The following is a 20,320-nucleotide window of genomic DNA, read 5'->3' on the forward strand; positions in this document are numbered from 1 at the left end:
AAAAAGGCCAGGGAAAAGAACATTTGATAAAAAGAAAGCAGGGATTATACTATAAGTAAAAAGAAGAATTTAAGGGGAAAAAGTATTAAATAGGACAAAGTAATAGATCACTTTATATTGATAAAAGCAACAATTTACAGCAAAGATTAAATTACCATAAAACTTTAGTTGCCAAATAGTATTGCATTCAAATATATAAAGAAACTTGAGCCTCCAAAAGAAGACATTGATGGAAATACTATGCTAGATAGACTTTAACACATCCTTCTCTTTTGGCAGATCAATGAGACAAGGTATAAACAAGGGTGTATTAAGATTGATTTTAATAGATGTACATTAAATTTTGAATCCCAGCCCATCTTTTCTAGTGCCCATGAAACACTAGCAAAAATTGATCTCTTATTTAGGCCATGAGAAATTCTATGTAAAAATTATAGCACCTTTCTGGAAGGCTATTTTGCAACCCATACTAAAAGAAAATACATGATCATTAATCTGGTAATTCCCATTTTATGAAAACTTATCCTGAATACATCATTTTAAAAATGCACAAAAATTTATAGTATGTTTATTGCAGCAGTGTTTTTAATAGTGAAAAATTGCAAAAAACATAAATATCCAATGGGGGGTGATCAAATGAATTATTTTACCTATGTACAATGGAATACTCTGTAACCATTAAGGAATGATGTTGTGGAAGAGTATTTAATAAATTAAAATAGGGAAATAGGCTATAGTAAATAAAAAAGTAGAATATGGAAGAATACTACAGTCCCATCACGTAGGAATCTATATCCATAGAAAAAGGTCTGGAAGGATATGCAAAAACCAAAATGTTAGGCAGAGTAATCTCTAGATGTTAGAATCATAGATGATGTTTTCATATTCTTTTATGTCTATTTTCTACATTGAACAGGCATTCTTTTTATAATAAAAAATAACAAATGTCATTTAAGAAACAAAAACAACCTCTCCAAGAAAGATCCCGGCAAGACTGAAAACGTTAACCTAGATGACTTTGAGCTGTGTATTCTATTTTAAATCCCATTTATCTGACTGTAACTCTGCTTTCCTTGTCCCCAGGATGATACATCCGGAGACTACAGGAAGGTACTGCTCATTCTCTGTGGAGGAGATGATTAAAAGAAAATCCAGAAAGGACAGGAGGATTCCCTACACTTCGAATTTTTTTTAACTTCATTTCTCTACACTGCTGTTAGCATTATCTCAGAATGGTTATTCCCAATTAAAATGCCTACAGATGCCTCCTAAGATACAGACTGTATTACTGTTCATCTATAATGACTCACTATGATGCTTTAAAGCTGTACTTGCTTTTCACAGCTTATAAAACCTAAAAGGAGATTTTAAATTAGAAATAAGAATGTGCTTCATGTTTTCAACAGATTTCTTCCTTGTTTGTGTTTCACAGAAATTGGAATATATTAAATTATTTCATATTTTCTTTTTGGTGAAAACTGTTGAAATGGAAGACTGGAAGACTGTTCTAAAATCACTTTTCTTCCCTAATTCTATTTTTAGAGTGGCTAGTAATTTCTTGATGTGAAATTGTGAGCATCTAGTTAGTAAGAATATCTATCCAATTTGCTACTTTACTTGTCATAGTTTGAAAGCACCCACAGATCCCCTTTGTTTAGGTTTTTGTCTAAAATGTTAGTAGATCTTTACTAAGTTTGGCATTAGAGACTTCCTCCATCACATCTTATGTTACCATCTCTTAGTCTCTCCAGGTTAAAGTATACCAAACTCACCAACTCTTCTGAACGAATTCAGTTCTAAGTGTGGTTATACAGATCATATATGTCTGGTTACCAAACATAAATGCTGAACATTCCACAATATTATGGTTAAAAATAACAATAACAATATAATAAAATAATAATAATGGTACTGATCCAGCTTGAAGATGAATGTGAAAGAATTGTGTCAAACTGCGTATTCTGGTGATGGTGTAGCGCTCTGAATTTACTTTTACTTAAAGAAAAATTTTTGTGCCCCCAATTTTTTAAATCATTTTCAATTTTGTTGATTTGTAGTAATTTATACTTACACTGTGCCTTTCAACTCTAGAATTACTGTAAGGGTGTACTTGGATTTAATTTAAAAGTTCAGTTTGTATACAACACGGAAAAATAATTTCAATAAAACACGGTGCCTTTCAAATGAGGTATATGCTTTCTCTGACTGACTTTTCTGCTTGTGAGTTTTTTCATCCTGGACTCTGAAAGGAGATATTTTTGAAGGATTTGTGTTACTCAATTTCTATTAGAAAGTACAACATTAGGAAAAATAACATGTTTAATCTTATGTACCTCTACTGCTGTAAAACTAATGTTCATATATACCAAACACTACTTAATGATATAAAATAGTATATTTAAGTTATCTCTGGAAATGAGTGATGCTCTTGGTTCTAAGTAGAACATTCATATTAAATAAGAATATTTGTCTTCTTTGTTCATTCTATAGTTATTTGTTGTATTTTGATGGGTGAAATATAAGGATTTGTTTCTACTTGCCTATTACAAGTGCTTGACTACTGGTGAAAGCTATTTACATGAATACTTCCAGTTAATTATAGGAAATAGTACTGCTGCTTCAATACCTACCCAGAAGAGCATGGAATTTCCAAATTAACGTTATTTGGCTTTGGAAGCATTACAAATTTTGGGGGGTTTTATCTTTAAATTATATATGGCTTAGCCAGAATTTTAAAACAAATTGCATATGTTGATGGGAAGCTTTCTAGAGAGTAGGTTAAAGCCACCCTGGAGGAATGATTGCTGTATTGAACAAGCATGACTTTGTAATATAACTAGGAAGCAACTTTGTTTTTTTTCTCCTACTGTCCATTTACATTTATTCATTGGGTCTAGTTCTTCTCCTGTCTTTAGATGAAAATTCAGATAGAGGATAGGGTCGTGACTTTTCTGGTCATTCTTAGGCTTTAAAGAGTCCTACTATAGAACCGTGTCATTTCAGCAATTAATGTTTTCTGTCAAACTTCCAAACTTCATTTACAGTTGAGGCTTCTCCCCTCATTCAGATCTGGCTTATTGCCAGCAGGAAGCTGGAGTTTGGGGAGGGTGATACGGTGGGCTTCTTTTCTTTCTTCACCTAGTCTTCCTTCTAGACCCTACCTTCCCCTCCCCAACCTAGCAGAAGGGAGGAGAGAAAATGGGAGCAGGAAAGTTCTTACCTGTTAGTGCTGTGGTGGTAGATGATCAGTGCTGTGTGACCCTGTCAGATGTTTTTGTTTTTTAGTTCTGTCAGATGTTTAAAGCTGATTCTTGTTAGCATTCTGCTGAGTTCCTTTACAACTCCATCGCCAGTAAAATACTCATCTTTAGTTCCTTTGGCAAAGCAAATGCAGTTCTCCTTTTTCAGCCCCTAGGAATTCAGGCTCTTTGTGCTGAAGTCTGTTAGTCTTTCCACCCAGGCCTTTTAGACAGGATCTAAGATGATTCCGTGCTGGCTGTCTTATAGTGGCCCACATTTGTTCCATGCGTATCCTTTGTGCTGACAAATTCTGGGCATGCAGGCTGATCCCCTAGCAGCAATCATTTTCTGCTCCTCCCCTACCCCCTACCTCCACCAAGCTGCCTCAGCCAGCCTCTCTCAGTTCAGACTTCTCAGAGTGAGTACACTGGGATGCCCAAATTACATATACTGCTGATGGGAGTATAAGCTGGTGCAGTCATTTCAGAGAGCAATTTGGCAACAGATAATAAAGTTGAAAAGTTCCCAGCAAGTTCACTTCTGGGGATCTATTTGGTGACTCTCTAGCACATGGTGTTCAATGCTGCTCTATAAGAGCAGTAAAGTAGAAACAACCTAACTCCCTCAGTGAGGGAAAGGATAAATTTTGGGTGTCACACAAGAGCAGTGAAAATTAACTATAGATTTGTTAATTGAATAAGCCTCAAAAGTATAATTTTGAGAGAGAAGAAAGGTGCAAAATGATAGGTATGAATGATTCCATTTAATTTACATGTCTAAACGTGCAAAAGAAAACGTATTGCTATGGGTACACACATAAGAACGTGCATGGGAATAATGATATACACCATTCTGAGGATAGTGGTCACTAGAGTGGAGGGAGAGAAACAGACTGAGATGGAGAGGGAGCTTCTGCCTATCTGTATTGTTCTACTTAAAAGAATCAAAACAAGTATAATACATTGAAGTTTTTATTAAAATTTAAGTTATACTTGTGGTGATAGGTATTTATCATATTACTCTATTTGAGTAATTCATTATAAATATTTCATTTATGGTATTTCATTATAAGTATTTTCATTATAAACATTTTATTTAGAAAGTAGCCGAAGGGTGATGAACCTAGGGGCAGGACAGGAATAAAGACGCAGATGTAGAGAATGGACTTGAGGACACAGGGAGGGGGAAGGGTAAGCTGGGACCAAGTGAGAGAGTAGCATTGACATATATACACTACCAAAAGTAAAATAGCTAGCTAGTGGGAAGCAGCTGCATCACCCGGGGAGATCAGCTAGGTGCTTTGGGACCACCTAGAGGGGTGGGATAGGGAGGGTGGGAGGAAGACGCAAGAGGGAGGGGATATGGGGACATATGTATACGTATAGCTGATTCACTTTGTTATACAGCAGAAACTAACACAACGTTGTAAAACAATTACACTACAATAAAAATGCTAAAAAAAAAAAAAAAAAAAGTAACCGAAGGGAATCAGGGAATGAAAGCTGACTGTCCAGGGTCCATAGCAATGGCTGCAAACTCCAGGCATACACCTATAATTTTTGCTCAGACACCTGTAAATTTTGCTTGGGTCTCCAGAAGGCACTTTAAAACCTGACAGTCCCGGTTCAGACCCTATTCAGACATCCCACTGCCACTGACTGAACCCAGTCCCGGTCCAGACCCTATTCAGACATCCCACTGACAGTCCCGGTTCAGACCCTATTCAGACATCCCACTGGCTCTGGGCATCCCAGAGCCCATGGAACGGTTGCCATAATCAGTTAAGGGCAGCGGAGAGGTGCTGCTTAAGAAACCCGAGGGCCTAGCAAAGCTCCACATTCTAGGTCCTCCTCTGTTGGAAAGCCTACGCAGGGCGTGACCCTAGCACATGGTGAACTCCTCCAAAGATGACCCCAAACAGCAATGTCTTTTTTGCCCCTTGCCTAACACAGGGCCCGGTAGACATCTGGAGCTTAAGGAACCTTCGCAGAAAGAACAAACGAGGTGGAATTGCCGGTCTTGCTAACACAAAGCAGTGTATAAAGTAATTCTAAAAGCTAGCCCGGCCCCCAGTTCAGGATTGCAGGTGGGCCCAGCGGACCTCAGGGCGGAAAGCACCAATCTGCACATGCACGTCCCCACTCCCGCCCTTATCCCATTCTGCGCAGGCTCCACCCGTGACGTACACGCGCCTTCCCCCGCCCCTTCCGGAGGCTCGCCGTGCGCATGCGCCCTACTGTCCGCGCTTTATTGCGAAAGTTAGGGGGCGAGGTCTTGAGGTCCGCGCGCGCGGCGCGGCCAGACGCGGCGGGCGTGGCGGAGGATGGAGGCGGTAGCGTCCAACGCAGCGGTCGGGGCTGCGCGTGAGAAGGTGGCGGTGTAGGCACACGGGCTACGTGGAGACCGGCGGTGGTGGCCGGGCCATGGCGGGAGACCGTTTTCGTTGGGCTCCCTGAGGTGCCCTCCCTGAAGTCTCGGCGAGCCGTGACCCATGGGCTCGCTGAGCAGCCGAGTGCTGCGCCACCCGGGGCGAGCCCGAGCCCAGCAGGAGCCGGGTTCTGGGGCTGGGGGCTCGGCCCGGAGGCCGGAGAGTGGTGGCGACGCGGCCGCCCACGGCTTCTGTTACTGTCCAGGCAGCCGTAAGCGCAAGCGGAGCAGCGGGGCCTTCTGCTACTGTCACCCCGATTCCGAGACAGACGAGGATGAGGAGGAAGGGGACGAGCAGCAGCGACTCCTCAACACCCCTCGAAGGTACGTGGGGGGACGCGCCCGCACCTGTTGGGCGGCTCCCGCGGCCCGGCCTGGGGATGAGCCCGGTGCCCGGGGGGCTTCGGGGGCTGCGGCGCTCCCCAGCCTGTGAAGAGCGGACGTGCCCTTGACGGGGTAGACCTGGGAGCCGGTCCGAGGCAGGGCGGATGGGGAGCACCTGGGGAGACGCCCGGTATTCTGGTTTGTAAACCACAGACGCCGCCAGGGTGGTGCTACAGCCCCAAGACGAGACTGAGAAACGCCAAGCTAGAGCTTGCACCTCATTAAACCTTAGACAGGGCCGGCCGGCTGGCCCTTCGTAATACACCTTGGTCCTCTCTGAGTGGGTGGCAGTAGAATAAGTTGTTTTTTATCCGGCTGCCTTCTATGGTCCAAGACACGTAAATTTAGGCTCTGAAGTGGGCACCCCTGTTGTCGTCCCACAGTGGAAGGGGAATGATTACAAACAGGAGCTCTCACTGTACAGGTGAAATTTTTCAGTAGTGTGTACATTTGTTCCTCACTAGGAACAGAGTCTTTCAACGTCTCTAGTACTCGAAGTCGTTGACCGTGGATATGTAAGGCAGCTTGCTTAACCTTTTTTAGAAGAGGTGAAAAACGGAATATTTACTTGTGAACTAAAATGTAGTTTATAAGTGGAATAAATTTTCACATAAAAAATCTGGTTGCTCCTCTTTTTAAAGGCCATCAGTGGGTCATAGATGTAATTTTTTAAACGAAACTTTGAAAGATTCTAAAATTTTATGCTACACGTGTTACATATTTATTGTCAAATAAGTATCATAAACAGTCTCTTTTAGTAGTTTGATTTATAAATCCTTTCATACAGTTTTATGTATGAATGTTTATATTTACAAAAATGGACCCCCACTTCCAAACTGTTCAGTTACCTTTTTGGAGAATTAGTATTTTAAGAGCTCAGATTCTGAGTTCTAGTCTGTACTTTGCACTTAATAGCCTTATTTCCTCATATGTAAAATGGAGATACTAATACTTGCCTTATAGGACTTGACAAATATTAGAATGCATGCGATGCACAGTGCCAGGTATGGAAGCACTCAGTAAATATTAGGCCTCCTTGATGAATTGGCTCCCCTTATCTTTACAAATGTAAAGACATTTACATTCCTGATACTATAGCCACTGCCACTTTCTTTTGATAAGTGTTTAAATGTTAAATCTTTTTCCACTCTTTCCCATTAAACCTGTGTCTTTAAGTATCTTGTAGACAGCATTTAGTGGGGTCTTGATTTTTTAAAAATCCAATAGGATAATCTCTGTCTTTTAATTAGTATTTAGACCACTTGCATTCAGTGTCACTATAGAAATATATATGTCAGGGTCCATTTGAAAGAAATCACACAGTAATTTGAACAGGGAAAGTTTAATATAACCATTATTAGGAAGTAACAAGCGATTAACTACTAAAGGTAAGTTACTAAGGTAAAGAGATATCTAAAAAATACAGGAATAGAGGGCATAGGGAGCTGTCACTACTTCTAGGCCTGAGACAGAATACCTAAGGAAGGAACAAATTTGGGCTGGGACCACCTTTCCCAAGCTGAGATTCAGATGTTGGAGGAGTTGTGCCCCACTAGATGGTAGAGGAGTTTGCTAAGATGTGGAAGTCTGAGACTGGCAAGCGAGAAACTGCCCGCTGGCGTGCCAACCAAACTAGCTTGGAGGCTGTCTGGTCCACGAAGTTGAAAATATTAACTGTCTAGACCTTTACAGAAAAAGTTTGCCAACCCCTGAACTACATGAGTGGAGTGGAATGGAAAGCCTCTAAAGCAAATTTTTGTTAGAAAATGCATGTCAGAGTCTAGTATGTGTTGTATCAGTACAAGATGCCTAGTTTATTCAGCTCAGCATGGATGAAGGGTGTAAGAAAATCTTGTTTGTTGGCACTAACAATGCTTCCTGAGGTTGTCTCATGTGCACTTCCACCTCAACTAACTACTCCATGAAAAGCCTTGGCCTCCAGGCCCACCTTCTACCTTATACCTTTTGTCAAGTGCATGTTTTACTTTTACGTTAACAAGACTTAAAACTCAACTGTTCTGCAACCAGATCTTTAGTTTTTCGTCCATAGGTTGTCTCTAAAAATTGAAATCTAGTAAACAGTTAGTTGAATCTAGTAAACAGTTAGTTGTTAGTTGTTGTTATAGCTATGTAAATATTGTTCACTGCAGAGTCAAGTAGTGTGCTAGGATTATAAATCATACTTCTTGGGTCCAATGTCACAACCCCTTGTTTTTCTCTTGGGAGAAATTTTCTAACCTCATAATTAAATGGAATTTTTTTTTTACATTCCATCAAGTTGGGCCCTATTTTCATTTGTAGCTTATTAGAACAATACTCTTTTTTGTATTGCTTTTTTTATTTTATTAGACTTTCTGACTGCCTTCTCTCCCACCCCCGCCATTGACAAAATAATAATATTCCTTCATCATATCTTCAGATTTTTCTCTTTCCTAACACACTTGCATGGAGTCCTTCTTCTCTAAACCCAAGACCTCCCTCCTGGGTCCCTCCATGCTCTTGTTCCAATCTGCATCCATTGCTCTCTAGGTCTACACTTATCCTGGGACTTACTTTGACCCTGTCTCTAGGATCGGATCCACTGTTTTTTTCTGTAGCCTGTGTCTTTCTGTTTCTGAACTCATTTGAGGGAACTACATCCTCAAATATTTTCCTAAGAAAGGTGCAAAAGAAGGTAATTTGTGCTTATCTAGTTGTAAATTTAGCCTCTCACTTTAGTCATCTTTTGACTGGGTGTAGAAATCTAAAATAACTTTTGATATCTTTGATGGTATTAATTCATTGTCTTCTAGCCTACCATACTGATGAGAAAATGTGATGCTGGTCTAATTCTCTTTTCTTTTTAGGTGACTTTTTTTCTCTCTGGAACTTTTGGAATTTTTTCTTTGGTATTTTGGAATTTAACTAGAAGGTGCTTAACTGTAGGTCTTTTAATGGCCTTGGTAGTTGGTGGATCCTTACAATCTGGAGACTAGTTTGGGGAAACTTTTTTCTGTAATTCTCTTTCTCCTGTTATCTTTGTTTTCTCTTTCTTGGACCCCTCTTTACTGGATTTTGGATTTCTTGGGTTGTACCTCTTTTCTCTTTTCTTTTTTCCTTTCTAGGTCTTTTTTGCTTTGTGTTCTGGGAAATTTCCTTAACTTTCCCTTTTTTTTTTTTTTTTGAATTTCAGCAACTGTGGTTTTGGTCCCGAAGATCTCTTTTTTTTTTTCCCCCTTGTTCTGAGTAATACTTTAGCTTAGCATCCTATTATTTTATAAATGTAGTAATCTCAACTCTCTAGATGTACTAGTTATAATTAGAGTGTTAGAGGTTTTTTTTTTAAGTTCTATTTTCCCTGAATTATATGTTTCCTCTGATGCCAATTTTTCTCTTTTTTAAAATAGTCTTTAATGCTGTTAATTTTCCTCATGTTGAGAGATCCTTGGTTGTCTGCTTCAGAATGAGTCACTGGTGTGTGTGTGTGTGTGTGTGTGTGTGTGTGTGTGTGTGTGTTTTGAGTAAATAGATCTGTTTCTGCTGGGCCTTCCCTTTGAGTAGGAAGACTGACTACTAAGTTGGATATGGGTGGGGCATGCTTTGTTTTAGAGCAGAGATTCCCAAGCCTTATTGGTTCACAGTGCCCTTAGTGTCTCAGTAAGTTTTTTCATGGCACCTCTGGTCCTAAAGAAATATCTCATAGTTAGGTCCAAACAACTTAATAGTGTAGATTGCATGGTATCTGAAAGATGTTGCTGTGATTTCCTTTAATTTTGGAATATTCCACATGCATCCCTGAGTTTGCTGTGGTGCTCCAGGTGCTTTGGCACACAGTTTGGGAACCATGATTTAGGGTGAATAGGTTGGGAGCTAACAGGCTACAGATTCCTCAAATGCCAGAATGAGGATTCCTTTGTCTGGGGCACCAACACCTACACCAAAGTCTTAGATCTTCCTGATAGGTTTGTTCTGTTTCTTTCTAGAAAAACCTTGGAATCTGTTTGTATAAGTTATCTGTACTCTGTGTTCATAGAGAGTGGGGGAGGCCATTAAGGGAACAAGTTTCCCCATTTTTTGCCTCACTCCTCACTTCTGCCGTCTGTTTCTCTTGAGACCTCATCCTCCCAGCCCCATCCCTACCCCCACGGTTCTGAAGGGCAGATGGGCTTCAACCCCCATCCTAGACCGTGATATCTTTTGGGCTGTGGTTGTCACTGCTCTTTTCCATTCCAGTTTATTTTCTAACTTCCAGATCCATGGAATTCTCTCATCATGTGATAAGCCCACCCTCACCTTTTTCCTGTTGTGGGTTTATTCCTTTCTGTACTTTTAATCTTTTCATATAATTTGGGGAGAGTGCTGTCAGGAACTGGAAACTGCATTGTCTCATTTATTTCTTACAGTAACCCAATGAAGTGGATAGTAATATCCTCTTTTCACATCTAAGGTAACTGAGCTGTGGTAGTAGAGCTGGGACTCAAACCCAAGTCTGTCTGCACTGAAGCGTGTGCATTTTTTACTGTCTGTTGGGAAGGGGTGTTCAATACACTGATTTAAGACACCACCTGAAACAATTACTTCATTTTTTTAAAAAGATTTAAAAATTTTACTAGGAAAGCTATCAGGATTGGCCAGGAATATAAAAGATATTGATCAGTCTCTGCCTAGGGCTTTGCTTAACTTACTGAACCATCTTGAGCAATGATTGTCAAACTTAAAACAAAAATAACAATTCTTCCTTTAAATTAAATCTTATGCATAAATCCAAGATGTTTACAAATATAATATATGATGCTGCTCTGGTTGAAGTTAGATGGGATGCCCAGAGTTCACACCTCGGCTCTCCCTGGTGGCCCCGAAGACACTTCTCCATTGAGCATGATTTTGAAAACCTTTGGTCTAAGGTTGCAAACCATTTGTCCAATGTGGGGAAAAAGACATTTTAAGGAGTTTAAGAAGAGTTCGATACTAAAATAAGATTAAATGTAAATTATTTTTAAAATTACTTGTGTAGGTGAAATTTTTATTCTTGTTCTTCATTTTGTAGTTGCATAGCAGTATTATTGCAACTGTATTACATCATCCATAGTGCTGGTTACTAAATAAGGAAATGCGCAAAAATCACCATGCTGACTTTTCTTTATTGAATAGGTAATTCTCTTAGTTCAAAAATCAGAAATTGCAAAAAGCTGTATAGTGAAAGGTCTCCCTTCCACGCTGCCCCCATCTATCCACTATTCCCCCTCTTGGGAATAGAGTACCCCACAGATAACCACTATTATTAGTTTCTTATGTACCCTTCCATACATGAGCACGTTTGAATATATAATATCCCTCTCTCTTTTTATACAGTGGACAAATTGGTTCTATTTAATAGAAATTGAGCAAAAGGAGTATTTTGAGTTACATGCAAAATCAGTGGAACATTCAGTTTTACATATATGTAACGTTTGCGTTTCTTTTAACAGGAAAAAATTGAAGAGTACATCCAAATATATTTATCAAACATTATTTTTAAATGGTGAAAACAGTGACATTAAGATTTGTGCTCTAGGAGAAGAGTGGAGCTTACACAAAATATATTTATGTCAAGTAAGTATTTTATTTTTCTATATATTTGAGTAACCAAGGTAGTCACTTAAAACAACTCACCCTCTTATAAGTCTTGTTCTTTCTCATTGCATTTCACAGTAATCTTTTGCATGAACATTTGTTGTTTAAGTCCTATCTGATGAAAAGTCTTGTTTTGTAAGAGATATGGTGAACATTGTTAGTGAAAACTTAGTTTGGTCTAGAAAACAGATTTTGAGTTTTCATTGTCATACCAGCCTTTTTGTCATTACTCCAATAAGGTACTTATTTTGGTGCCTTCTGTTGACAAAAAGGGAAAAAGGGAAAAAACCATTCAACATTTAAGTTAGGATTGCTGAATTTGTTTATTTTGTATATGATTATTTCAGTTGGATAAATTCAGCTGAAATGTTGCTTTGTAGTTAAGATTGAATGTAAATGGAAAGTTATTGGCACTTTTCCCTCTCTCCTGGAAAATGCCAAAACCAAAACCAAAAAAGTGTATGGACTAAGTCATTTAGCTGATATACCTGTTTGATTTCTGTGAAAATATTTTTTTTTAAAGTATTTGTTTATTTATTTATTTATGGCTGTGTTGGCTCTTCGTTTCTGTGCGAGGGCTTTCTCTAGTTGTGGCAAGCGGGGGCCACTCTTCATCGCGGTGCGCGGGCCTCTCACTATCGCGGCCTCTCCTGTTGCGGAGCACAGGCTCCAGACGCGCAGGCTCAGTAACTGTGGTTCACGGGCCCAGCCGCTCCGCGGCATGTGGGATCTTCCCAGACCGGGGCTTGAACCCGTGTCCCCTGCATTGGCAGGCAGGCTCTCAACCACTGCACCACCAGGGAAGCCCTCTGTGAAAATATTATTATCAGCCACCCCATTTTAAAGATACAAGACTTTCAAAATAAAAGAAAATGTTGTTCTAATGGCTCAAATATTTTAATCCTTTATTCTTTCATCAAATCTGTTTTCAAGTCATTGGTCTAGGCAGTGGGAATAGAACAGTGAACAATTCACTTTCTATCCTATGGAGCTTATATTTTCCCTCTCCTCTTCACGATATGACAGTAATTACTGGTAAGACGGTATAGTATAAGATTTTTCAGTAGAAGCATTTGAAAGGGATTTTTTCTCTTACACTTTAATCATGTTTTTTATTTAATTTTTTTGAACAAGTTGACTTTGGCTTGCAGTATATACCCCAGAGACTATATCAGAATACTGGTCTTAACTTGAGGACATGGTCCGTATCTTTCTTTTTGATCTTTGAAAGCAGTTTTGTGAATTCAGGGGTGAAAATGCCTCTGTTAAGGCTTTCCCTCTCAAGAGAAACTGGATTGATCATAGTGCAAGACACATGCTAAATTATAAGTCCCCTGAGGACAGAAACGTCTGTTTTGTTTTCTGCTGTATTCACAGTGCCTTAAACTACATACTCAGTAAATTTTTAAAAATCAGTAGTTAGTATTTGATCCTTTCCAAAGTAATTCTAGTTATGGGAGGTGCTATCTAGAAGGTAACTAAAGACTTCATCCATTCTGGTGTCTTTCAAATAATTCAGATTCGTTCTGGAATTTTTTTATAAGATAAAACTAAACTTTGGATTTTCCCTAATTCCTTGGGGATCATCCTATTAGTGTTGACTTGGGACTGGTCTGGACCCTTTATAGGCACTGAGATAGAGTAAGGACTCAACAGCTTTTAGTTTTCTCTTCTCTCTTCCTCACTACATTATTTTGTATCCACATTGTGTGTTGTTTTATGTTTATGAGAGACACTTAAATATATGATATAATTTCTAAGCTTGAATTTAGAATGCTATTGAAAAGGAAAACATATTCATGTAATATACTCAGAAATTGTTTCAACTAAGTAAAAAACTTAGTTGGTTCAAATAGTAACATGGGAAGTCAGTTCAGATAGTAATATGAGAATTTGGTTTGGTTTTCAATAATTAAAGTATTTTGATAAGCCTAATAGTGTCCTTATCTTAATTTCTTTTCTCCTATCTGGCAGTTTTTTTTCTCTTGAAATAATATGATGCATTAGTTTTGATAGAATAGTTGCTTAGAGTTAGAAATGGGAAAATAATTTGGAAGACACAGAAAGTACTGCATAAGTGTGTTTTTTGTTTTTGTTTTTAAGTCTGGCTACTTTTCTAGTATGTTCAGTGGTTCATGGAAGGAGTCCAGCATGAATATTATTGAACTGGAGATTCCAGACCAGAATATTGATATAGAAGGTAACCGCCACCATGATTACTATTATGCAAAAATCATAAAAACATAAACTTTTTATTCTTTTGACAGAAAATAAATATTTTCTTCTAACTTTGTTGGCTAGAGAAAAGCTCCATTTAACACCCTAAGGTGACAACTTTATATTAATTTACTCCATAGTTTATCAGTTCTGTTCTACGTATCTTTATTTAGTCATGTCAGCCTTATCAATCTGTTTACTTCATGTTTGTAAATATATCTGCCTGGAATATAGAGGATGTAGAGTGAAGGAAGGAGGAGTATGACCAATAAACAATAAGCCAATAAACATTATTCATTGATTATTCCCTGTATATGAAGACCTTTTCTGGGAATAAGTATGTGAATCATGTAGTCAGTATTGTTTTAGAGCTATAAGGTCCTTAGATGAGGAGGCTGAGGTCCAGAGGATTTAAGAGACTTATTTTAGGTCTCAGAGCAGTTTAGTGAGCCTAGATCAGACTGTAGGTCTCCTGACTCCTGTTCTCGTGCTCCTGCTCCTGTCTTGGATAGCTGAAGTGGAAGTACCCAGTACTCACCTCATAGGCAAACAGAAAAGAATATTTATAAAGCAAACCATGTAGGACATGCATGAGAATGGCAGTAGAGAAAAGGATGGACAGACTTAAATAGCTGTGGCAGCTGGGTGAGAGTGTGGCATGCATAGGACCAGGAGCTGTTCCACACTCCACAGTGGTAAAGCACTGAAAGCACCAGGGTTAAGATTATCATTGGGTCTGTGTGGTTGTACTTAATGATTGGTTTACTCAGGGATATCTTTATAAAACTTTTTCCAAGGGTGTCTTAATTCTGACCACTAATGTCAAGATTAGATGTAGAAGAATCCAGCATGATTTGGTAGAACAGATGGAAGTGTATAACATTGTTATTAAATTAGCACCATCAATCCATAACCATTACTAATAATTTAATTAATGATACTAATCTTATCCTTTTCTGTACATACTAGATTTAGACATATGTCTTAGTGTATGAACACTGTCATTGTTATTTTTGTAATATTCTTACAGCTATAATTGTTATTTCATTCTACCTGTGTACTTTTGCTTTAAGCACTGCAGGTGGCATTTGGGTCATTGTATCGAGATGATGTCTTAATAAAGCCCAGTCGAGTTATTGCCATTTTGGCAGCAGCTTGTATGCTGCAGTTGGTAAGTATGCATAGTACTGAAAAAAAGGATCACACTTGTATCTTTGTTTCAAGGTATCTGTTCCAAAAACAGTAATAAAACTTAGCTTTTTTATAACTTTTAAATGAAATGTATAAATATTCCATTCATGATAAGTCATTTAAAATGTTTAATGAAAAGCAGTTTATTACAAATGAGACGGTCTCGATGCCTATGTAAAATGAATGCAAGCTATTTCTGTGTGGATATCTTAGAATGACTATAATGTGGAAGGAAGGTACTTGTCTTAAATCCATTTACAGATTTCTATTCGTTAATGACTTATCTTGACTGTTTTAAGCAGGTGGCTTATTACTAATTCATATAGTTCATGGGTTTGGAAAACATTGAGTGCTTACTATGTAAATGTTTTCTTAATTATGAAATAATTGTGTGTAAACCACCTAAATGTATATGATCTATTGGTAGAATGACAGATTTGTTCATTCATCGGAAGTGTATTGAGCAGTGTGTCAAGCTAGGCATAGAGATACAAAGGTAAATAAAGATATAATCCCCACCTTTAAGAAGCTCACAATATAATGAGTGTGTAGAGTGGGGGAGGGAGGGTTGATATACAGACTCAAAGGTAAAGTAAGAGCTGTCCAATATTATAGATGTGATGATAAACTTTCTGTAGGATTTAGTGGATGCACAAAGTGGTTGGTTTAACCTGTTGGTGTCAAAGAAAGAAGTTGTGTTTGAGGTTGAGCCTTAAAAACTGAAAATGTATTTATCTTGTGAAGTAAGAAGAGAGGGGAAGGAAGAACATTTCAGACAGAAAACTAAGACCTAGAAATATGAAACAACGGAGGATTAGAGAATCTGAGTGGAACATAGACCTAGCACAGAATAATATAAGAAGGGTTGGAGAGAGGGAGGCAGAGACCAGATCACGAAAGCCCCTCAATCAATACCTTTTAAGGAGTCGAGACTTTACATATAAGTACTTTCGGAAAGTTTTAATCAGGGGAAAGACAAAGTTATATTTCAGAATGCTTTGGGAACAGTGTGAAGGGTGAACTGAAGGAAAGATGAGTATAAAACCTATTACATTCCCACCAACAGCTGATTCACTTTGCTGTACACTTGAAACTAACACAACATTGTAAATCAACTATACTCCAATAAAAATTATAAAATAAATAAATTAGAGAAATGATGAGAAAAAAACTCAAATTAAACTCAAACTTAAAAATTTGTTGCCACATCTAGGAGAATTATACTAGATATATTAAAATTACTGTACATTCCATTAAATATGAAGAAAATGAAAAAAAACCTATTGCAGTAATCCACGGGAGGGTCTAAATGAGGGTAGTAGCAAAAAGCGTGGAGAGGAAAACTGGTTACTGGAGAGGTTAAGCAGGGATAATCCACTGGACTTGGTGACAGATGAGATATTAAAAGGAAAGGGAAGGAGTCTAGAATGGCTTCCAGGTAAGTGTAAAATCCCAGTGGAGTCAACATTTTATTTTGATCATTTTAAAAAGTTAAGTTTCTTTTTATGTGACTTTTGTATACTGATTTATTTTAAGTATTAGTTAATAGCTTGCTAAATATCCTTGGCTGAGGTAATTTGATTTTTATAAATGTTTTGATCCTTTTGATACTTATTTCCATCTTTATGATTTAACTATTTAACAATAATACACTTGCATGATGAATATATCTCAGAAATTTGAGTAAAAAATGACCGGATCCTTTCCATATATTAAATAAAGTTAGCTACTTGAAATCTTCCATATAAACATTTTAGATTAAAAATTCAATGCAAGTTTTAAACAGTAATATATTTGTTTTAGGTGTATTTCTTAGGTATTGGTAGGTGTTTTAAACTTTAATAAAAACTTTCTGATGATTCATATTGTTTACTTACCTAGCCCATCACATGGTCATCTGACTATATAAAGAGGTCTTAGTTTTAAAAGAACAGGCAAAACAGACAGAATGCTGCTTAAATTTGCAAAGGTCCCAGATAGGGGAAGGACAGAAAAGAAAGAGAATAGCAATATTCACCTCTGTCTTACTGCTTTTACTTCCTCCCTTCCATTTTCACTTCCAAGTATTTAGTTTAATACTTGCTGGATTTTTTTAGGTATTTTTACTGGACTTATAAAAAGACTTAGGTTTGCTGCACTTAATGAGTTTTCTTTCTTTTCTTTCTTTCTTCCTTTTTTTTTTTTTTTTTTACTTTTTAATATGTAAAAGCACATATTCAGAGCTTATTTTTCCCATGTGAAATGGGCCTTTCCAGTGCTTATTTATATTTACAGGATGGTTTAATACAGCAGTGTGGTGAGACAATGAAGGAAACAATTAATGTGAAAACCGTATGTGGCTATTACACATCAGCAGGGACCTATGGACTGGATTCTGTAAAGAAAAAGTGAGTTACCTTTCTTGTTTTTCCTTTTATCCTGCTTTAGGGAATTTGGCTGCTTTGGTTTCTTAAGAGAATGTATAGCTATAAAAAAGAAAGAAAAAAAAGGGAGGATAGAATTTGTTATAAAAGGTCTGTTTTTACATTTGGACTAATTAGTAAATTCCTCAGAAGTGTGGTCTTTGTGATTGTGGGTGGGTTATACATGCTTATAAAAACTATGGCCACTCTTTACAGCACATCTCTATTAAATTTTTTTAAGCAGTAGGCATAATAGCCATTACAGTCGTCCCTCACTATCCGCAGGGGATTGGTTCCAGGACCTGGGTGGATACCAAAATCTGCGGATGCTCAAGTCCCTTATTTAATGGTGTAGTATTTGCAAATAACCATCCTCCTGTATACTTTAAATCATCTCTGGATTACTTATAAATACCTAATACAATGTGAATGCTATGTAAATAGTTACAAGTACAATGTAAATGCTATGTAGATAGTTACTGGCTTGCGGCAAATTTAAGTGTTGCTTTTTGGAACATTCTGGAATTTTTTTTTTTTTTCTCCAATATTTCCAATTCTCGGTTGGTTGAATCCATGGATACAGAACCCGCGGATACCGAGGGCTGACTGTATATCAGTGCAACTACTGGCAATGTTTTTAATTCTTGAGAATTGCAGTACCCATTTTCAAATTATAAAGAAGGTAATAGAAGTATGTAAACCCCTTCATAAACCATTTAACACAAACTTGAAAATGAGGTTTTCTTAATTAGAAATGCTCTTTTTAATATAAAGGGAATATTCCCTTACTAACTGCTGACAAAAACAATACTAACTTTCCAATTGTTAAATTTAAAAATTTGCGCATGTCCTAGCAAGATTAATATTCTTTTTTTATTTTAACTGTAAGTACTACTTAATAAATCATAGATACATGATATATAATGTAATAATTCCATGTTTTAATTTCAGGTGCCTTGAATGGCTTCTAAACAATCTGATGACTCACCAGAATGTTGAACTTTTTAAAGAACTCAGGTACTTGAATTTTAAATAACTTTATTATCATTTGTTAAAGTATGCAAGACATTTTTGTATAAAGTAAAAGTATATTGCTTATGAAAAAGTGAACAATTTAATGAAAGGTATCTTGACTACATCATGAATTGAAAAAATGCTACACAAATTTCTTTGTTGTAAATGATACAATGTATATTATGACTACTCCTTTAACCAATTTTAATGGAAAAATTCATTGCTGCTATAAAACTATAGAAAAAGGGTTACCTCACTTTTGCTGGGCTCTTAGAGAATCTAAAAGTTTATTTTAAAAACCATCTTTTCCCATTGAGAAATTACATTTGAGGAAATTGCTTTAAACTTTTTGCTAAGTTTAGTGAAATTAAATTCACAATTAAGTTGGTCTTTTGAATTAAGTTTGCTTATTAATCCTTCCTTCTTTCAACAAATAATTTCTGAATGTCTACTGTGTGTAAAGGTACTCTGTTAAGGGCTGTGAAGGAGGCAGAGGTGATTATGTCATGGTCTCTGCCCGCTAGGAGCTTATTTGTAATAATGGAGCTAACTTATCTGCCCTGGGTCTGAGAAATTTAGAGTGGGAATGAACTTTTAAAGGCCAGTAGACTATGTAGTCACTTTCAGGCTTGCAGTTCCTTGACAGTGGTGCGTCTGAGACAAGGGTACAAATGTCCCTAGGAATGTGTGGCATTCTGATGGAAATGTGCAAAACCAAAGCCTTAACACTGCATAGCTTACTGGGATGTCAATTTTAATGATTTTTGGGGGGAGGTGTGGGGAGGAGTAGGAGAGAAGTAAACATTTTTATGTTTAAATACATTGTGGAATAGAGAGAATTAAGTTTCTTTGGATTTACAAGATGAAATACAAAAATTAATAGAAATGTTATTCTTATGGCTAGCCTACTCCTGGATTCCTGGGTCCTTTCCTTTCCTCTGCCCTTAAGAGGTACTGTGGTACAAAAGTTTGAGAAGCATTATTCTACCAAAAAATCATCACCTAATGATATCAAGGCATAAACAAAGCTCTGCAGTATGTTTGGTTTAAAAGTCATTAGAAACACTTTTTCTCTTTTATAATTTCTCATTGAGCTTTTTCAAAAGGAAGATAAATCATAGTGGTCATCTTAAAGCCCCAGATGCTCTTCTGGCTTTTTGTGGCTTAAAGGAAGGAAAGAAAAAGGAAAAAAGAAAAAACAGCTAGTGATATTATTTCCATTCTAAATTTAAACTAATACATATTTCTTGATTTTAATCTCCTTAACAGTAATAAAAACATGTTTTATGACTAAGCAATTCTCTTAAGCCTAGAGGTGAAAGATAGACTTTGAAGATATATCTCTTTCAGTGAATTTTGACAAGTGTCTTTTTTTTTTTTTTTTTAATTGAATGAGGGGGAAAGAAAAAAGAGGAAGGCTGGCACTTTATCAGAGCATACTAAAACTTACCTTACTGGGACCTTGCTTTAACTTGATTAATTAGCACAGCAAAGCTCTTGTTTCCCTGTCAGTGCAAGAAAAGACCTTTCACAGCATACTGTCTGAATTAAAAGTATCCTTATGTTCAGATAGATTCTTTGTCTTGGGCAAAAAGACTGATGTAATTTTTAATTCCACATTTTCTTTTGATAAAGAAGACTTAAAGTTTTCAGTTCCACCAGGGTCTTTTAGCTTGTGCATGAAGAGAGGCTCACTACTTCTATTTTATCTTTTCTAGTATAAATGTCATGAAACAACTCATTGGTTCATCTAACTTATTTGTGATGCAAGTGGAGATGGATGTATACACAGCCCTTAAAAAGGTATTGCCATTATATGATGTGTGTAAAGATATCCCCACTGCATTGCTTAT

At 37.3% G+C, this 20,320-nt stretch overlaps 2 protein-coding genes across 4 annotated transcripts in view; both read left to right on the plus strand.

The window, feature by feature from the left end:
* ANXA4 (annexin A4) overlaps positions 1 to 2,191 on the plus strand; it is a 73,671-nt gene extending 71,480 nt beyond the window's left edge. For both annotated transcript variants that reach the window (XM_068564351.1, XM_068564352.1), the window contains exon 13: positions 1,084 to 2,191. In XM_068564351.1, the coding sequence (XP_068420452.1) occupies positions 1,084 to 1,143 (60 nt within the window). In that variant the 3' untranslated portion in view covers positions 1,144 to 2,191. The remainder of the gene's footprint in view (positions 1 to 1,083) is intronic.
* A 3,313-nt stretch (positions 2,192 to 5,504) lies between these two features.
* The window catches only part of GMCL1 (germ cell-less 1, spermatogenesis associated), a 55,617-nt gene continuing 40,801 nt past the window's right edge, over positions 5,505 to 20,320 (plus strand). For both annotated transcript variants that reach the window (XM_068564990.1, XM_068564989.1), the window contains exons 1-7: positions 5,505 to 5,991; positions 11,499 to 11,622; positions 13,747 to 13,843; positions 14,934 to 15,031; positions 17,326 to 17,438; positions 18,405 to 18,470; positions 20,186 to 20,270. In XM_068564990.1, the coding sequence (XP_068421091.1) occupies positions 5,732 to 5,991; positions 11,499 to 11,622; positions 13,747 to 13,843; positions 14,934 to 15,031; positions 17,326 to 17,438; positions 18,405 to 18,470; positions 20,186 to 20,270 (843 nt within the window). In that variant the 5' untranslated portion in view covers positions 5,505 to 5,731. The remainder of the gene's footprint in view (positions 5,992 to 11,498; positions 11,623 to 13,746; positions 13,844 to 14,933; positions 15,032 to 17,325; positions 17,439 to 18,404; positions 18,471 to 20,185; positions 20,271 to 20,320) is intronic.

The sequence above is a fragment of the Eschrichtius robustus genome, chromosome 15 (assembly GCF_028021215.1).
Source record: "Eschrichtius robustus isolate mEscRob2 chromosome 15, mEscRob2.pri, whole genome shotgun sequence".
NCBI lineage: Eukaryota > Metazoa > Chordata > Mammalia > Artiodactyla > Eschrichtiidae > Eschrichtius > Eschrichtius robustus.